Source organism: Taeniopygia guttata, chromosome 2 (genome assembly GCF_048771995.1).
Source record: "Taeniopygia guttata chromosome 2, bTaeGut7.mat, whole genome shotgun sequence".
Lineage (NCBI taxonomy): Eukaryota > Metazoa > Chordata > Aves > Passeriformes > Estrildidae > Taeniopygia > Taeniopygia guttata.
In genome coordinates this window covers 19,195,518-19,215,882 of record NC_133026.1, presented here as the reverse complement: position 1 = coordinate 19,215,882, position 20,365 = coordinate 19,195,518, and the positions used below count along the sequence as shown (strand labels likewise).

Genomic DNA, 20,365 nt, shown 5'->3' with positions numbered 1-20,365 from the left:
CAGATTGCTGTTCCTAAACCATGACAGGCAGCGATGATATTTGCAGTCAGGAAAGCAAGAGGTGAACTATGAGCTTTGTGGTGAAACTTCAAAACACCTGTCACATCCTCACTGAATTCTGCCGCATGGAGTTACCGAATGAATTCCCTTAAATTGTTTGACAGGCTATGTTGGAAGCCCTGGCAAAAAAAGGAAAAAACATCACAAGCATTTCTCATCTGTGCAAGACAGATACATGTTCTGTTGTCCTGTTTTTCTCCTTCTGCCCGTCACTTCTCTCAGAGCTTTAAGCTGGGGCTGACTGAGCAGATCACTTGTCTGCTCAGGAAGAGCTTTTCAAAGCACAGATGTAAAAAAAAAAAAAAGCAAGAGAAATAGTCACTAAAATCTTCAGGAAATAAATATGCAAGTTTTTACTGGAGAATCCAATATTGTTTCATCTAGACTTGTTTCTTAGTCACTGCATATACAAACTTCTCATAGCATAACTCCTAACACCATCAGAGATAACTATTTAAGCATAAGTCAGAAAAATCTCTAAGAATTACTTGTAGCTTAAGAAAATATACCAACAGGCCCTCTTGAGAAGCAGCATCAATTCCAGTGTAATAAGGACCTCAACAGCCCAACTCTGTACCAGAAGGAGGTGGTCTGTGCCACAACCTGGACCCTACCTAGTATTTCATAATTGTATACCAACAAAATCAGTGTCCTCTCCTTTGGAATTAATCAATTAGTATGGAAATATAAAATAATTTCAATTCTGAAAAAGAAAATAATGACACCAACATAAACTCAGTCAAGACACAAGGAACAATACTCCTCCTGTTCTAAAATGTACTTTAAGAGCATGTGCAAAATTTCAATGACCTGGTTTTATGCATGGCAGAGTATTGCTCTGTGTGGGGGCCTTTGAAAAAACCAGCCACAGAAGGTGGTTCTTTACTGAGTCACCATTCATAGCTCCTAGAGCATGGACAGGCACTGGAGAAATATTCTTAATTTAAGGAATGACAACATGTCTGTAAAACTGTCTGGTTTAAAAGCTTCACCCAGGCTTTTTGGGATAAAATTGGGATTTTTTTCTTGAGAGGATAAACAGCTATTATATATAGACCATCTTGTGTTCATTAGCTAATGCCCAGCTGTGAGATGTGCTGAACTTCAGCATTAAACAGTCATTAGTAGAAGATAATTTGCCACTTTACAAACATTCAGTAAATACAGTAATGTTTATCGGACATCTGCCACTAAAATTTAGGAAATAGCATTTTGCCATGTTTTCTGAGGACTGAGGTCAGAAATAACTTGTAAAATATTCCAAGACAGAGATGATCAATCTGGCTGAAACCAGCTGTCTTGTCAAATGTACGTTAACAAACAGCAACACCAAAATTTGGGAAAGAAAACCAACTAGGGTTGAAAGATGAAGCAGGGAAATTGGTTCAATGACAGACATTTCCTCTTCGCAGACAATAAATCAAGTCTTCATCAAAGTACTTGGCTGTGGTCTTGATCATAATGTGCAAATACTGTACAAAGTTTAAGATTTTTTTGGTAATGCTAACACATTTCCTGTGGGATTGGATCCTGCAGCAAAACATTTTTATTCCAAGTTTACACAGAAGGTAACTGGCATTTAAAAGATTATGACATGCTAAATAGCTTTATTTAGGTGCCCAGTTTTCTTGCTTTCAGTAATATATTTTTTATTTTAATCAAAACATCTCTATAACATCTTGTCAATGACTTAGCTATAAACAAAACAAAAAATCTGGAATTAGACTTAATCTCTCATACCTTCTGCTCTGTTCTTTATTATAGTCACAAAACACAGTAGAAGAATCCATCAGTTCTATAGTCAGAATTCATTAGGTAAACTATTGTCTGTGGAGGAAAACAAGTATAGAAGCAGCTTTGGAACACTTACTAGTAAAATTATGTATAAATAAATAGTTACTATGGCTGGAAAAGAATGCAGAGAAAAATGTTAAAAACTGCATTCCAGCAATATCCAGGTTAAGGAGCCAGGGACATAACTAAGGAATTTAATGAACCACAAGCAATTACTTTTGAAAACTCAAGGCTGTGGGAATTCCTTGAAGTAACTGTAATACTTACATTCAAAGCTTGGAAAAGGGCATTCATGGTCACTAACCACCTAGTGACCACTCTAAAATAAAGGAGAGGAGACTGAATGGTGCTACACAGAAAGTGGGGAGGAGGAGGTCTACTCCCAAGGTCTGAAGCCAGTCTTTGGTTCTATTGAGGGAGGTGACACCACACAGCCACATCTAGACTTCCACATTGGCCTGAGTTTGAGTACACTGTCATCCCAAATGCTCTGGTCATCATCAGGGAGCTATGAGTAGCAGGTTTCCTACAGAGGTCCAAGAGGAGCCAAAGTCAAGTCTTGGGAGTGCCTGATGGAGAAGATGCTGCCCAGGCTCTTCTCTCCATGGCAGTCGTGGACCTCAGCTAGCCCTGCATAACTGGATTGTTCCCCATTCACTACCTCTGCTGAAGCTTTCTTAATCCTTGCACACAATTTAAACAATGAGAGAAACAAAGAGAAAATGGAGTAAATTCAAAGAACTAAAGTAATTTGCAACTGGCATATGAATGAATAAATTTTTAATTAAATAATGCATTCGGCAACTGTGGAAGAGAGATTCAAGTGATGCTCATGCAGACTGCAGCTATATAAAGGCAAAGGAACTGCTTTACCATGTCCATAATACAGGTAGGTAAAATGAAGAAATCAAATATTTAGGGACTATCAGTCAGGGATGACTCTGACAGTCAGATGTTAGAAAGAAACATCCTCATTTTTGACCTGGAGCAATCCAACTGAGCTGAGAAATATGCCTGGATATAGGAAAGGCAACAGGGAAGCATCACCTACTCAAGCTTGCATTGTCTGCAGCTGAACTGAGCCTCCACTGCTTTGAGGCAAGTATTCATCATCTACTGGTACAATAGTATTTCAACAATAAAACAGTCAGATTTTTAAACAGTATTGAGTGTATTTTTCTTCCACAGAAAAATAAAGTCTCACAGATAACACAAAATTGCAAACTTCTACTCTATACATGTATATGTGTAAATAGCTTATTTTCTTATATTAATTGAGTTCATTTCAGCCCAGCCACAGTGAAGGCCTCCTGAAACACCTATACTTGTAAAGCTTCCTCCCCATGTCTTGTGTATTGAAAAATTTTGGAAGTCTCTAAATAGAAAACAGTTCTGAAGCTGGCACTGCTAGAGCAACAAAGCCTATGTTACTCCAAGTCCAGACAACAACAGAAAGTAATTTTAATGGAATTACATTAAATAAATTGTCTGCTTTTATCTCTAGCACTTGAGTTTGTTTTTTTCATATTAAAAAGAAGGATAAAAAGATATTACTTTAATATAGATGAAATGTGGAACAGATAAGGTAATGAAGATGCAGAATATGTCACTGCAATGACAGGTCTGGGGAGGAAAATGCTGTCACTGTATGAGTAGCTGTCTTTACAGTAAAATAATTTGTCTTAAGAGCATAATGAAACTTCTGCCTCTGTAGCATCTCTTACTGCAGCTCTTCTTTAACTGTGCTTCCCGCACTGGCTTTTTTTTGCAGTCATATATAGCATTTTGTACACACATTTAACTCTGTGAATTCCTAAGACCACCACAGTAATTATCACTGTTCAGGGAGCACATCCGAAATTTTGACTACTAGGACACCTTTAAGCATAACAATATGGTCCCAATATGTGTAAATTTCAAGTCTTGAATTATGATAACTGAATGGCTCATCTCATCTGATCCACTCAAAAAAAAATAGTGAAACACATCTTTATTCTCTAGTTGTCTCTGCTGTTGAACCATACTGAAAATCAAATTTTGTAAACCATTTATTTTGTTAAGCCCTTTTGATTTTATGTAGAAATGTGAGGTTTCATTCTCATTAAATACACAGCACAATTTTTCTCACAACACAATTAAAACAGCCATTTATGCCCATAACAAGACCGTTACCATTCTGTCTCCTGCAGCTAATTGTGATCATTCATAAACAGAAACTATGAAGAATTTTCAGTGGTGCACACCTGCCCTCTTGTGCCAGTTTTCCGTGACTGCCTTTTCTCTTGCTAATCACCTACAGTTCACCCAGCCCTCAAGGGCTGTGGTAAAACCTGACATGCGGGTATTTTGCTCCTCATCTTCTTTTTCAGTGTACAACAGAAAAAGAAAAGATATCACTGTGTATCTCCATCTCAGCTACTGGATGTTTTTCTTCTAAAAATGCAGAGGGATTTAGAAAAATGGGAATAGGTTCATAACTATCAATCATATGTGCATCAGTAGGATTGCAGCAAATTACTGTGGCCAGTGGCAGTTCCTGAATCTCTTCACTACACCAGAGACCTTTGCTCTCATCAGAGCAGAAAACTGCACAGATAAAAAAAGAAACAAGAGAAGCTTGTTCTGCCCTGCAACAAGAAAGAAAGTAAACTATCAAGGCTGGCTTTCATGATAAAAACCTACCACACCTGGAAAATGGTTGGCCAAGGGAGACATTAAATTTGATTTGAAGAAAAACACTGAAGTCCGGAATGTTTCTTCTGTTCCTCCAGGCTTTGTAGTTGGACTGGAGAGATGAAAAATATTCATCACAATTGCTCATGTATCCACCTAGGAGAAGTAGTGCTTGAACATCAACTACCCCTTCCTACGGGCCACGTGCAGGAGTAAGTGGCAGGGCTCAGCTCCCAGTTAATGCAATCCACCACAGCCCTGGTACCTCTGGGGTACCTCCAGCTCAGCAGCCCCTCCTGCCCCCCCGGGTCTGTATTCCCCCACCAGCACACTGACTACACCACCTCCACTGCTGCACTCCCACCTCCAAGGTAACAGGTCCCTGTGTCCCTCCTGCCACAGCTGCTGCTCTGATGGTTGAGACAAAAATATGCATTGAAATAGAAAGAACAACTTATATAAAAATTTTAAAAAATTAAAAAAAAAAAAAAGGAGGGCTCAGAAATCTGTCTATATTGAGCCCATGCTGAATGGCAGTGCTGAGCTGCATGTTTTGCAGTAGGTGCCCTCGAGGCCACTCAAGGCACCCAGACTTGCCCTGAGAAGGTTTGGACTCAAGACCTGCTCATGCATTAGAGGTGAGGTAACACCAGCACATCAGTGGCAAAATGTTACTTCCTCAGAGCTTTGTGAGGAGAACCAAACCCTTAACAAAGGTGGAACAAAATTAAGATTTGGCCCTCACTTTTCCCAGGTGTCCCGTTTCTACTTGAGGATTTCCTATCTGTCAAGACAACATGAGCATCCTCCCACCCATTCCATACAACACGATTTAAATATGACCCATGATGTGTTTGGCCACACAGAATGTACTGAGTAAAAGCTCTGTGCTGTATATCATCCCTTCAAGTTTTCTTGACAGCAGGTAGGAAATGCTAAAGCCAAAACAAGGTCATAAACATCTCCAAGCTGAAGCCCCTCACTGAGAATGGCACAGACACTCATCAATCCCCGCTCATGTTAACAGCCCTGAACTCTTGCTGAGAGGGTGTATCTCAGATACTATTATAAAAAATCAAGAAGAGATGATCTTTCAGGGCATGACTATTTAATCATCCAGTAACTCAAATCCTCATCCAGAATTTGTCTGTTCTCACCATTAAAGCAATTTTAAATAAATATCTTGCCCAAGAATTCAGAACTGATATCCATTTCACTGATGATGTCCCATTTAATATAACTTAATTAAATATTCCTTAAACTAAAGAGATAGATAAAAAGTCATCATAGCTCTTGCCTAGTTGTTTGATACTTGGTTTAAGTGCAAACAAAATTTTATAATCCCTAATTCAGTAAGCATTTCACTATTTACATCAAATTCATCAAAGAATGATGACTGATTTCATAGAGCACACTGGAGTGTTAAAATGTTCAGTGAAATTTCCAACATCACTCTGTAATCAGATTCTGATTTCAGCTGTAATATGAAAAACCCACTTTTCTCTCTTTTTTCTGGTTCTGAATCTAAATATATTATAAAATCTGCCTCTTCAACCTTGTTTTTGCCCCAGCTGAACACACAGCATGATACAGACAAGAAATAGAGCAGATTAAGATACCTTAGTCTGGACTAAGAAACAAGGTCCCTTTATTCTGATATGATCCATGGCTTCATACCATTGCTTTCTGAAGCTATACAAAGCTGTTTCATCCTGTACAGAAACTTTCATTGCATATTTGCACAGAATTTAAAGGGGAAAAAAAGCTTTTAAAATACGCTAAAGCACAGACTAAATAATCTTGTTCTACCTACCTTATTTAGCTGTGAAGTTCTGATCCAGTTGTAGATTCCCTATGATGGTGATCAGGGTTAAAGCATGTTGCAAGAATATGTGAAAAATCTCTTCTTATTTAACTTCCCAAAAAAGTGATCAAATTAACTTTAAAACATATGGTCAAACTGGGGGGAGGGGGGGGGGGGCACAAGAATATGTGTGCTTCATGGATCAACTTGTAGGAGAAATAATCTGATTGCAACCAGAGCCTATGTCCTTGTTTGGACTCATTTTGTACTAGTTTAGATTACAGTTCTGGCCTTCTTGTAGGAGGCTGAGTAAATCCTGTTCATATTCTTGATCTCTGAGAACGTGCTGGGAAAAAGAAGGCTTAAAATAAGAAAACATGCATCTGTAGCATGGCAGAAAGCCCTCATATTAGAGGACATGACATGTCCTTATGACTTAGCGATCATACCATAAGCTGTAATAAAAAGAATACCAACAAAAACATAAGCAGCAACAAAGTCAGATCAGCATTTAAAACCAACCTGTCCAAAAGCAGCTGCAGCTATTTATAGCATCTGGAAAATAAACCAAGTTGCAAAGTTATAACTTTACTAATCTCACAGAGCACTGGTACTGCAGTGATGGCTACTATTTTCAAAGGAGTGATAAGCTGAGAAAGATCCCACAGAAATCTTTGCTAGGTGCTTGTGCCAACATCAAGATTTTTGATGTTGCCATTGTAGCATTCCCTCTCATAATAACCACAGCTGTGCAACAGAGCATCATGGCCAGTGGCATTTGAACAGGGAGTATGTCATTTGTACAATATGTTTCTTTAGGGTGAAATAAAAAGCCTTGGAATGAAGGATATTTTGCAGATGTTACTCAGCATAGCAATGAAAAAATCGTAGGAAGAGAAAGTTACTTGAAGCTCTCCAATGTTTGTGGTCTTCTTCCCATCTCACAAAGCTAACTGCTACAGGGAATGCAATGCTGAACATAGAGCAGAGCAAAACCATTTTAGTGGGATTTAGGAGCCGAAAGAAAATGCAAGAGAGCAAAGTTAATATTTTGGTAACTTTAAGATTTGAAAGCATAAGTGCAAAAAATTGTCTTCCAAGGCCTTACAACACCCTTGAATCTATTCTTCCATTGAAGATAAATTTCTCTAACAGCATGCTAGTCATGCTGTAAAGGCAGAGCTATATTTAATAAATTTAAACTAATTAATTAAATTTACTCTTTTTAATAAATTTAGAAAAAGGGAAAATAGTGGTTAGAAATACAAGCACGCTGAACATCAGTTTAAATGCCTAGCTGCACCCTGCACGTGGTTTGCCAAAACTTTCTGATTAACTTTATTCCCATACTGATCAAGGAATTGTTTAAGCTGCACAGCTAACTAGTTAATTATGAATAATTGTCATCTAATTCTTGTATTTGTTTTGAACTGCTGGAGTAGAAATGAAAATGACAGTCTCTTGAATAGCTGGGTCACTCATATAAACACATAAACTCGTTTCTCAGTTAAACCACTTGCCAGCAAGACCTGATCTGCCACTTATCCCATTTAACTTGAGATATTCACACTGTATAATAGCTGCAGTCGTCAAGGGCTACCTAAACAGTCTCTTAGAGCATAATTCATCTAACACATTTTAGATGCATATTTCCTAATGTCAGTACAAGCCACAAAATTGGAGGATGTCAATGTCATCTTGTGTCAGAGGAGCTGTAAGTCAGAAAAAGTGTTTATTTTATAATGACATATTTATTTATAGAAAGGCTGGGGTTTGGTACAGATAGTCACATCTCACAGAGATCCCCTCTGATGAATACAGAAAAAACAGTGCTAGGAACTGAAAGGTTCTGGTGAGCAGGATAGTGTCTATCCAACACAGCTTCCACAGTGAGCTGCACTGAGGTGGTATGAGCCCTTCATTCCAACGCTGACAGAGACAGAATGAGTTCTGAACCAAGAGTTCAACCCAAAATCAGGGATAACATAAAAAAACATGCTAACCCTCTGAAGAAGAGAATGAAAAATAACTGATTTAGGTATTGATGAGACAGAAAAAAATGTAATCTCCCTCATTTCTGAAACCAGTAGCTTATTTCAGAAGCAGCCATAGGTACCCACAAGAAAGGAAAGCCAGGGAACGATGACTCTTCAGAGAGAACTGTTCATCACTGAGCCAATAGAAATGTTTGTGTGTACCCACTTGGGGTAAATGGGCACATGCTGATATTCTTTGAGTTCTACTCAAAGGTCTTGACAGGAGAACAGGTATATGAGCCTCACTAAAGTTCCACATCTGAATGCAGAAACTATGGAGGCGAGAGAGTGGTCTGAAGGCCTGCCTGGAGGGGCCCCAAGCCCATCTGGTTTGATGGCAGAGATGTCAGAGCTTGACTGAAGGAAGAGGAGGCAAAAGGCAAAGAACGACAGTGAAGCCAGTGTACAATTGCTGGGGGAAGGAGAATTTAATGGGGAGATAACACCAGAATTTTTCAAGCAACTTAAATTCTTCTCAGTGCCTTGAGAAACCTCTTAAAATCATCTCCTTTGGGTCCTGGAAAAGCTGCTGTATAAGCAACTCAGGTTGTAAGCCTGTCAAGAGAAGAAAGATGGAGGAGGAGGATAAACACACAAAAATTATGGCTTGAATCAAAGAACAATCACAAAAGCTGACAGTTGTTTGTGAAAACATTGGAAATAGGTATTTATGCATAAAACAACATTTTAAGATACAGATGTTAATACCTGCAGATCTCTCTTTGTAGACACAAGTGGTCAAAACCACAAGCCAGTAGTCTTCTGCATGAGAATAGGCCTCACTGTATGTAGATTTTATCAACAGCAGGCAAGTGAAAAGAAACAAAAGCTAAAATATATAAAATCAAGGACTTCTTATGATCTTTTTAGGATGTAGTGCATAAATATGAACCCCCAGTTTCTGCCGTCATTGTTAAGCACAATGCCCAGCAAGTAGTACATCATGCAGTATCAAATTAGAGGAGTAGGGGAGCTCTGTGGCACATCATCCCATTCTGGTACCAAACACAGTTCAGAGTTAGGAGCTTCTGCAGTGCCATGGGGCTTAGTCTTCTGGCTGTACACAAAGGATGTCCTTACTCCTGGGCACAAAAATATGTAGTTTAAACTCACTGACATTTTGTTCCCGCTCTATTGAGGTCTCATTTTCTCAAAGGATAAATTTGTCTTTATGAATGCCATATGCCAGTGGGTGGCTTGCTCTTGGGATTCCAACTAATTGTTCAAAAACAGGAGGCTGTATCTGCACACTACCCTAGAGGACTTCTGATACTACAGCACAGACATACACACACAGACCAAGTACATATCACAGGGAACTGCTCAGCTTGCAGGTGAGTTGTTCAGATGGTGCCCTCAGTCATATTATCGACCTGTATTAACCTCTGCATCAAAATCTGAGTAAAAAATCTTCATTACGTCAGCCATGCTTTCCACTCGTTTCATGCCACTTCTTTCCTTTGTTTTCAAGGTTGTGCAATAAACAGAATCACTGAAAGAATGATGATAAAATAAACCATTTGGAAGAAAAAAAAAGATCTGGCTCATTTGGTGATATCACTTAATGTGTCCCACAGCTAGCTTCATGGAAAGATGAGAAAGGTAGTCAGAGCAAAACAGTATTGGAAACATGGTTAGGCTTGGTGGTGTGAGTGGGAGAAGGGAGAGAAGGTAGTGTTTGTGCGCTGGGCAGCTATTCCCTCAGTACTAAGAACTCCATGGTGCATTAGTTTATTCTTGCTAATTAACACACCAGAGAAAATCAAGAACCCAGTTCTGAGACAGAGCAGAAATCAGGGCAATCTAAGAGCACTAATAGCTAGAAACTCTTGAGTTGTCCAATGGAGGGTTTCCACGAAAATTTCATGCTACAGTACATAGATACTTTTGATAATTATATTCTATGGGACCCCTAAGACAGGAAAGTACTTCAGTACCTCTAGCAAATTATGGAGGGTTTTTCAAAGAAAACACATACCGAGTGCTTAAAGTACATTTTGGCAGCTCTTAAATCTTCATCTTATTGAAAACTGATACAGGATATATAAAGATTGGATATTTCTATACTGGAAGCATTTCAATATATAAAAGCACTACATAACATGGAATCACAACTCTGTAACAAATTAAATTTCATATGAAATGCTAACACATTTCTTAAGTATAAATTAGTGTGGTAGCAACTGCATGTCACTTACCTAGGAACTAATTAGCTCCATTTGTGGCTGCCATTTGTCCTCATACATTGTTAACAGCCTTCTTCAAACCAACACTTGACAGGAATGTAAAAATTCTAATGCAGTCCACTGTAGCATACACTTAACACTCAAATAAATAAATCATGTTACTAAGCATAATAATCTTCTTCAACTACAGGCAGAGCAGTTCCAAAATACTTCTGGAATTTATTTTAACTTAAACTTTCTTACAATGTTTTAAAAATAATTTACTTGTGTAAATGAATAAAGATGACATTTGTATTATAAAATTGTCTTAAAGTCAGCAACGCAATCTTTTTTATTAGTGCTGCACTGACTACACCTAACCAAACTCCCATTCAAAGACAACAAATCAGTATCAATTAAAACAGTGGACCTCCTTCACTTACTCTATTTGCTTATTTAAACAAACCAAAGATCATGGAATGTAACTTGGTGTTCTGTGGAAGGGTTACAAATGCACACTGAAAAAGGCAAACCTTTTAAGGAGAGGGCATGTCTGAAATAAAACAGTGGTTTAGGAAACTATTTTCTGGGGTCAAGCTTGACAAATAGTGCTAAATTTTTCACTTAAGTCTGAAAATTCTAAGCTTCCTTAGTTAAAGCAATATCCATCTTTGAGAGCTTATACTAATGGGTATGGTAGCTTTACAGAGTGTTGTTTATGAATATAATACATACATAGTGCTGGGTTTAATATTTTATTTGAATGAAGTTTAATGTTATGCAAAATAAATTGTTATGTTACATCCACTGTGACATCAACTAAAATGTGAACTAGGTTGCATAGGTTAGTACTTTGGGCAGCATGATGTTGCTCTAGTCCACCAAAGCTTAAATATTCACAGTGTAGAGGAAGAAACAGGAATTAAAGCATTTCTACTAAAATATATTTTAATAGCTGGTGTTAACTTTCTGCATAACAAAAGCCAAATTAAGATGATACATCATATGATCCAAGAGTAAGTTTATCCGTCCTTTGAAAAACAATTGTTACCTTCATAACTGTATACCATCAAATACAGTACAGTTTTGCAAAATAACTAAAACTTTACACACTTTAAAGCAAACATAAGCCAAACTGCACAGCGGTTCATTTTTGCTTTTTATATCACATTGCAAAAACCAACAGCTGAGAGATTTTCCACATCATGCTAATCAATGTCAATACAGTCATTGCTGTCTTCCAATGGTCTAGCAATTTCTAATAGTAATATTAAATACACAATTGAAATGCTACAGTATAGCTTATTTTCCCCCCTAAAATTATAATAATAAAACAAATGTCAACAACAACTGGATTACAACTTAAGTACAATATGCAAATTCTATTTATCAGACACAAGAAGCATATGAAATTCCTTTGAATATACTGTTGTAGTGCAGGCAGTTTAGGAAATAGAGCTTTCAGGTTTTCTTTCCAAAGGAGAGATGGGGTTCCTATGGCATAAAGCTGGAGAAAATCACTAAAGCATTGCAAAATGGTTTAATCTTCTACAGCTCACTAGTACTTTGCATTTGCCAGCACATCAGTTTGGAGGACTCCTTTCAACAGCATCTTCTGTCTGTTTCATTATATTATTTAAACATTTACTAACTAAAGCATATTCTATATTTTAAATCGAGTATTAATTAACTTAATAAAAATCTATGATTTTATACCCTGTACCACCTTCTGCCAAAGACCTCTGTATTTGTAATTTCGTTTTTCATCGTACAAGATGACATGCAGTCACTGTACAATAAAAACTAGAATTATTACCTTTCCCAGGTATTGGAGACCTTCCACATCCCCAAGAAACACTCGGCAGGGACACATTTGTCAAAAACATAATCCATGGGAGGTGATTCTCCATCAAATCCCAGTCTGCTGAAGTAGTTTACTGTATGTCAAATGTAATCAAGAAAACCCTGTTTCATCAAGACTAAATGCTAATGTTACATAATGAAAAATTACAACTGCAGTACCTGTATGTAGCTTTGTTTAAAAAATGAAGAGAGCCAGGCAAGAAAGAGTAATGAAAAGCAAGGCACCCATTTGTTCTTGTATGTATGCATGAATATGCTCTATGTTGTTTTCTACATTTATACTTGTGTTAGCAAGAATTACAGCATTCTTTACATAATTTTTTTTATTTCTAAAACAGGAACATGTGGACTTCCAACCTGAACTTTGGAACAGCTTGAGAAATTCAAGTCCTTAAAAGCCCTTTCCTTTCCCCAGAAAATTGTTGACTATAGGAAGAAAGAACAGTGAGGGGATCATGCTGTGCTAAAAATGAATATAAACTTTAAAGGTGACAAGACAGCATGTAGCATCTTTTCACCCCTATATCACACTGCATGTAACAGTCTCCAACATATGCTTTGAAGAACGTGTGCTGGCACAATTTAGTTCATGACTTACCCTCCATGCCTTACAAATTTTAGTTCTTATTAAAAAAAAAGTATAATTGCATTCTGGTAATGCAATTTGGGGCATTTGATTGCATTGCTTAGAACAAAGCTGCAAAACTACACTAAAGTTTGTTTTATATCAAAAAGAAGGAACCATTCCATATAAATATGAATTTCTAAGCATATATGACAAAAAACATGACTAAAAGAATAAGTAACTTAAACCAGATCTGAATAATTCTGCTGACATACCATTCTCAAGAGAAATACAATTCACATACTGTTTTGTTTTCTTGACCTTTTATTTTCTGCAGATTGCTTTAGCTGCTCTGCCAGGCTAATGAATATTCAAAATTCATAAAGGAAATTTTATTTCTATTACTAAGCATAGCATAGTTCTCTAATGTCACCAAATGCTCATTTTCTGATTTACCTCTGTATATAACGTATTCAACACTGTAAGCTGTCTCCTCATTTAGGAAGAATGACTGTATTTATAGGTGGAGACCCTCTGTTTTATAAGTCACTAAAAATTGCAACTTGATGCCATATAGATATTCTCTATATTTTTTTTAATTCATATTTGGTAACAAAACTAACAACTTTTATTGTTGTCAGCATTACACAGCTAATAGAGCAGCACAGCAGCAAGTGACAGCCAGTTGTGCTTCAGGCATCATCTGAAAAAATTGACAGCCAGCAGTAGATGGAATTCCTCTCCTTGCTGTTGATGGCCAGGGATGAAAACCCACACAGAAGCAAACTTCTTGTTTCAGAGCTTCTAGCTCAGCATACCACATGGCTTTAAAAAAGCCATTTGACTTGCTGATTTCCTGTGAGTGTCACCAGTAATGCAAAAGGGTCTGCTGCAAGAGCAGCTCCTTATGCAAAACTTGCAAGAATTTTAAATCACAGCAGTCAACTATGCAAATTGCCTATTTACAGTCATGGAATTCTACTTTTAAGACACATCTTTTGAAGCTGGATACTCCTGGACAGCTTTAGCCTTGAAATTAGGCTGCTGACAAGAAAGCACAGGTAGTTCCACAGTCATGGACATTTTTAAATTTCTTTTTTAATGCAGTCATTCCATTCTGCTTGGCAGCTGGTATCATCCCTGTGTTAGCAAGACCCAAAATAAAATTGCATAAGCTTACCAATTCTTTGGAAATTGTATGCAAAAAATAGAACTTACAGGGATTTGCAATGACAACTTTCAGTTGACATAACAAATCCATACAGCCTTCCTTATTTAATTTTTAGTTATTGCAGGACTTCCTGCTATGTGAGATGAGAAGTAAAAAATTGTCTAAAAGTTCAATATATAATTCTACCTTAAAAATTTTAGAAATGGAAGAAAGTTAGTGCAGACTCAATATTCTGAGCACTACTCCAAAGTTAAATTTCCTTAGCACATGACTGAGCTCCACAAATTATTTTATCAGAAAAACATTTTCTTCTTTACACATTTCTGCATCCACATAAATAATTTCTTACATGAATCTTTACCTCTTTTGTCCTTCTTTCCACAGTTTCTCCCTGTGAGGGAATACAGTCAAAGCAAAAAGAAGTTGCCTGTGACCGACCCTACTGACAAAATCGTTCATACTATCCACTGTGTCACCAGCTGTTAGATCCTCTCCTCACTTCATAGACTCAGACATGGATCTCTCAGTTCTGGCTGTAAGTTGAAAGACACTAAATAGCACATGTGAAGGTTTGTCAGCAGAATATTTTTACTGTTTTCAACAGATGGCTAAACTGAAACATAATGGAATAGAGTATGCTGGATTTTGCTTATTTAGCTTTCCCTTCGATGTCATTTATGAGAAAGATTAAGTCACTAAAAGAAAACATAATTCTTCTCCATCATTAATCATTTGGCAAGCGTACAACCCACTGTTGGATCACCAAGAATTTGGGAGCAAACTGAAGCAAATAGGCCATTGATCTGAAATGCACTACAAGAACCAGAGCTCTCCTCCACTGCTGGATGGAGGCACAAGTGTTTCTGCAGCAGGGGAGGGACATCAGCTCATCAGCAAAGCAGCCATTAAGCGAGTTACCTGTGGTGAGAACGGGATGTGACTGAGGCTCTGTGGGACCGCACAGCGCCGCGGCCGCGCGTGGGAGATTTATTTACAGCGCTACGGGTGAAGGTAAAGGAGCTAACATGGAGTATTGGTTGTACGTTGCCCTAATGAAAGTTTCTATTTAAATGTTAAGTATTATTACAAGGAAACAGAAGAGTTGACAGGTTTATATTTTAGATAGTCTTTGCAAGCAATCGTCTGCGGAAAAGATACTGAAGAACCATGAATCCAGACCTGGGTCTAATTGATGGATTAGGGTGGAAGCAAAGCTAATAGATCACTTGGAAATAAGAAAAAATGGGTAATCCAAGAATAAATGTGGATATGCAAGAGTCAGGAAATTTTTGCTGTCAAAATAGCCATATTTACTGTAAGGCTGCTGGGCAGTATGGGGTTTTATTGGGTTTTTTTTTTACTGGCATGTCACTTGTCTTCATTTCAAATGACTGCATTATCTACTCAACATATTAATTTTTATTAGGAAGTTAACTACTTAAACATTTAACATTTCCCTAATAATTTGAAGATGTGTTCAAACTCAGTGTGTTAACCTCTGTGACTTCAGAGTGCCATAAGAAGTGAATCAATTTTATGGTTATAACGTCTTTGAGGTGTAAGGAAAAGGCATTACCCCTTTACAGTTAATTGACCAAAGTTTTTATAGGACTGGCAACACCAGGCTTCCATATATGTTTTTCATTTTGAGAGAGCACTATTAAAGCAATGCTGTTTTCAAAGCTCTGGGCTTCTTGTAGATTATTTTTTTTAAAGGACTTTAAAATGGATTCTGAGTGAAAATGCAAACTGTTATAGCAGTGATAAAGTAATGATCATGAACTCTTAAAAGATTCTTCTGATTTTTTCTCTAAAATATTAGATTTTAAGTAAATCATAATAAAGCTCAAAGGACTAGAGACAAAAATTAATTAACAAACTCAATATAATTTGCTGGAAGCATTCCTGTTTTCCCAGTTCTCTGAACAGTACCATACATCCAGCCATCATCAATTGGTTGCACATTGATGATATAATCACCATCCCTGAAGGAAACTTCATCTTCATCTTGGGCGCTGTAGTCATACATAGCTCTGTATGTTCTCTGTTGAGGGAAAGAAAACAAGACTGTAAAACCTCAAGTCTAAACCTGAGATTCTTTGATTCCTTCTCTTTGCGCAAAGAAGAAAAGAGAAGGAAAAAAAGAATAGAGGGAGCAAAGCAGAGAGAGAAATCACAAGTTACCTGTAATAAAGGAACAGTATTCCCTTCTACACCCTGTCAAATATACAGTGAATACAGACCCTTGTTCTGAGTAGCAAAATAATTATTTTGTTAACTCACATTGTCTTATGGCTTCAAACAAACAGATTACAAGCCATTCACTGCATACTGAAATATTCTTTTGTTTCATTAATTCACTAGTAACAGTTCATTAAATCCAGCCAGGCTAGCTCTACTTCTGCTCCCTATTTGCATGACTCACAAATAGCTTCTCCTGTGCCTTCACTACAAAAAGAAACATAGTCTTCATCCAGGCCATTAACTTTTCCATCTCACTGAATGTCCTTCATTTCATTAGAACTTTACCCAAATTAAGAATTATGAATGCATTATTATCTAACAGAAAGACAAGATTTTTAGAATTCTATTAAAGTAATTTTTATGAATACTTATATTTTCATATTCAGACAAAATTTAGCACATAAAGTGCCATCATAAACTAAAACAAATTTCTCTACAACTCTGCCCACTATAAGACAAGCTTTCAGCTTTTTTCTCAATTTTTCTAAATAGAGTGTTTCTTTCCACTCATAACCAATAAAATGGCATCATTTACTGGAATTCAAAGTGGATTTTCAAACTCAGGAAGAACTGTCTCCCCTTGTATTTTAACAGCAGAATAAAACTAGCTCATTTTAAAATTCCCAAGAGTATTTTATTTTCCTTACCCTGGCTCTTAACAGAAGTCAAATGCAGTTCAAGCATTACTGATAATATCTTATTTCCTTTTCGGTAATTTTTGCTATGTTACTATATGTAGCTGAATTTTTCTGGTACAATAATTTAGAAATAAAAAAGGCAAAATAGTCAACGTGTGAGTTCATGCCTAGTACTATTGTCTGAGCCTTTTAAAAGACAGCAAATTTCTCTGCTCAAGAAAACAGCTTTGAATTAGTTTTAGTTCATATCATATATATGGGGGCTTGAGTGCATTTAATAAAACTATTTTTTAAAAAGGTGGAGATTGCTCCACATGGAATGAGCAAGCCGTTTGTCACATGTTGAAAATGTGGAATTATTTAATCCAGACTCTATAGGGCAACTGATCATTACTGTTCCCATGCTAGAAATATACTTTTAGTCTTGGCTCTGTCATTGATAGTGCAAATTAAACAGGATAGAGAAATCAGCTCCTGTTTAAACACTGGAGAGCATTGAAGACCACCTTTCCTGACAAAACTACCCTGAACTGCATTTGAGTCTTGTTATTGTTCTCTGCCATGCCTTGTAGTTTTGCTGACCTACAGGCTGTGACCAAGAGCAGTTTTCAGCCAGAGGTATGTGCTTTCCCAGTTGTTCCTTAATGTCTTCCAAGTGTGCATGGAACTCAATTTAAAAAAGAATCATTTTTTATGCACTACATGACAGTAAGTAATTTCTTGGGTTCTATCATCACCAAAAATCCTTAAATAGTCATAAATTAGACAGCTAGCCATCAAAAGGCTCTCCGCCTTTCAGAATCTTTTTTTTTCCAACTATTTCAACTGATCTCGCTGCTGAGCCTTGACACTGACTCCAAAAAAGCATTGAAAAATATGTTATTACAACAAACTCAGCAGCAGTTAGCCCTTTAAACAATATATTTCAGAAGAGCATCCATTTAAGAAAAATGGTAGCAAGTCTATATCTGGCATAAGGCAGCAAATGTATTTTGCCTAGAGCCATGCTTATAGGTCACCCTTAAATGGGAAAAGACTGGTGGAGATTAAATATTTCATTAAACTAACATAAAATTGGAAAAATAGAGAGGTTTTGCTCACTCAGAAGGATGCTCACTCTTCCTTAGAGCACCATGGCACAGGACATACCATTGCTGTCTCCTAGAAGGCAGCTTGACTACATCACTGTGGTGCACAGTTGTGAAGACAAGCCTGCAATTCCAAACTTTAAAAGAATTTATTAGGGCCCTAAATGCTGCTAAGAAACCTAAATTTATGGCCTTAACACCTAATTAGGTGCTGAATGGCTGTCAGGAGAATTCTCCATAATAATCCTGTTAGCATTTAATGCCTAATTATCACTGCAGAGAGTAGTCTGGGCTATATAATCGAGAATTACAATGCCTAAAGGACTCAAAGCAGGGATTTTAAAATGCATTTCAGTGAATTATTTCTCAGTATTCCTCGGTAGTGAGTTCAGGAGGTACTAAGTTACAAGAGGGTGTAAGTTTGGAGTTCTGGAAAAGAGTCAAAACTCACTTATCTGCCACCTCCTCAAAGGTCTGTCATTGATAGTGCAAATTAAACAGGATAGAGAAATCAGCTCCTGTTTAAACACTGGAGAGCATTGAAGACCACCTTTCCTGACAAAACTACCCTGAACTGCATTTGAGTCTTGTTATTGTTCTCTGCCATGCCTTGTAGTTTTGCTGCTTAGACAGACCTGTAAGACTTGTCCATATGAAGAACTGAAATCCAGCTAATATGTTCTCAGCTCCCCAGCCTGTTCTGGGCTGACAGGTGTGTATTTCCTCTTCACCCCAAATCATACTGGTTCTATGGATGGCTCCTTGCAAAGAGCAGTAACAGTTGCAGCATCCTTCACATACAGCAGACATCATGGAAAGCCAACTTGAAGCACAGGTTTTGTTTTCCTACCACTCTTGGATATCAAACAGTGTGTGGTGAACATCCTAATATTTTCCAAATAGGAAAACAGCCTTCAGGGCTTTCTGTTATAAAACACTTTGTACCCTGAGCAACAATTTAATTCACCCCATTATGCAGAACAGCTCACAGAAAGCAAGGAGAAGTTAAGAATCAGAAAATAATGCAATTTATTTGAGGGGAAAAACAAACAAACAAACAAAAAAAAAACGTACCCAAAGACTGTGTTAGGATCATGCCTAATACAAAACAGAGCCTACAAAATTAAACAAACCAGATTTTGAAAATTTAGAAATTAGAATTCTGCTTCTTAATATAGGAGACCAGTGAATATGATTATAAAATGAACTTATGCATTTTGGGGACAGATTTGGTAACAATACAACAAAGGAGTAAATATACTGGAGCAGCTAATTCTGCAGTCATCTCTGCCCTGATATAACCCAAAGGATCTTAATCATTTCCACCCTAGCGATGTCCTGGCAAAACTCAGGCACTGATGAATGACTTTATCACCTTCCCTGCTTTTAGCTAAGCCTTAAAAAGAAAAATAAAAAGCTGCTCAGGCTTTGAGGTCACTATTCTAGGATTCCTTTCCTCCAGTCTCCTTCCCCAGGAACTTTCTTCTCATCTTTTCTCCCTCTGTGATTATCCAGACAACACTGCATCTCTGGCAGGACTGCTCCAAGCCCAGAACTGAACACGCAGCTGAAAGCAATGCACCTAAACATCGTGTAGGTTCCTACAGCATGTCCACACCTCATTTTAAAAGTGCTCTAAGACAGTCATCAACCTTCAGTCTGTTCCATTTAAACACATCCCCAGCCAGGGGCTTCCCCCAGGCACACTCTGAGACCACTCTGTGTTGTCCCAGTAGCTGAGTGCAACATCTGCAATGCACCTGGATAAGCTGCACAGGTTTATGAAAATATTCTGGTCTTAAGATAGGAAGACAAGGGAGTCTGGTAGGTTTCTAACTGCATCTGAGATGCCTCTTTTGGAGCAGAATCATCACCCCGGGATGGTAAAATCACACTGCCTGCCTCACCAGACTGGCAAGTTAGCAATCAGCACCAGGCCAGCAGTCTTTGATTTCCTCTCTCTGGAACTGCTTGGGGTTCATTTTCTAAAGGGAAATCCACTCCATTTTTAACAGCAAAATGAGTTTAAATCATTATGTTTGCCGTTTTCATTTTTTTCCCATGACAAAATATTATCACTTACAAGGATGTCAAGTAAAAACAATTTCACAACAGGGAAAATAAATCTGTTTAAATAAGTCAATCTTACTTTTAAAATCCTTTAACATCACTCCCTTTTTTTTCCTATTACCTTCACATTCCCAGTTCCGGAAGAAGAGTCAAATGATGATTCTCAAGACGACTGAAATGACACTATTTGACAG

The 20,365-nt window shown here is 37.5% G+C and overlaps 1 protein-coding gene across 1 annotated transcript in view; it reads right to left on the bottom strand.

Moving 5' to 3' along the window:
• Positions 1 to 11,274: 11,274 nt before the first annotated feature.
• Positions 11,275 to 20,365, bottom strand: part of NEBL (nebulette) — a 251,267-nt gene continuing 242,176 nt past the window's right edge. The window contains 1 exon segment of the mRNA XM_072925465.1: positions 11,275 to 16,175. Coding sequence (XP_072781566.1) covers positions 15,999 to 16,175 — 177 coding nt within the window. The 3' untranslated portion in view covers positions 11,275 to 15,998.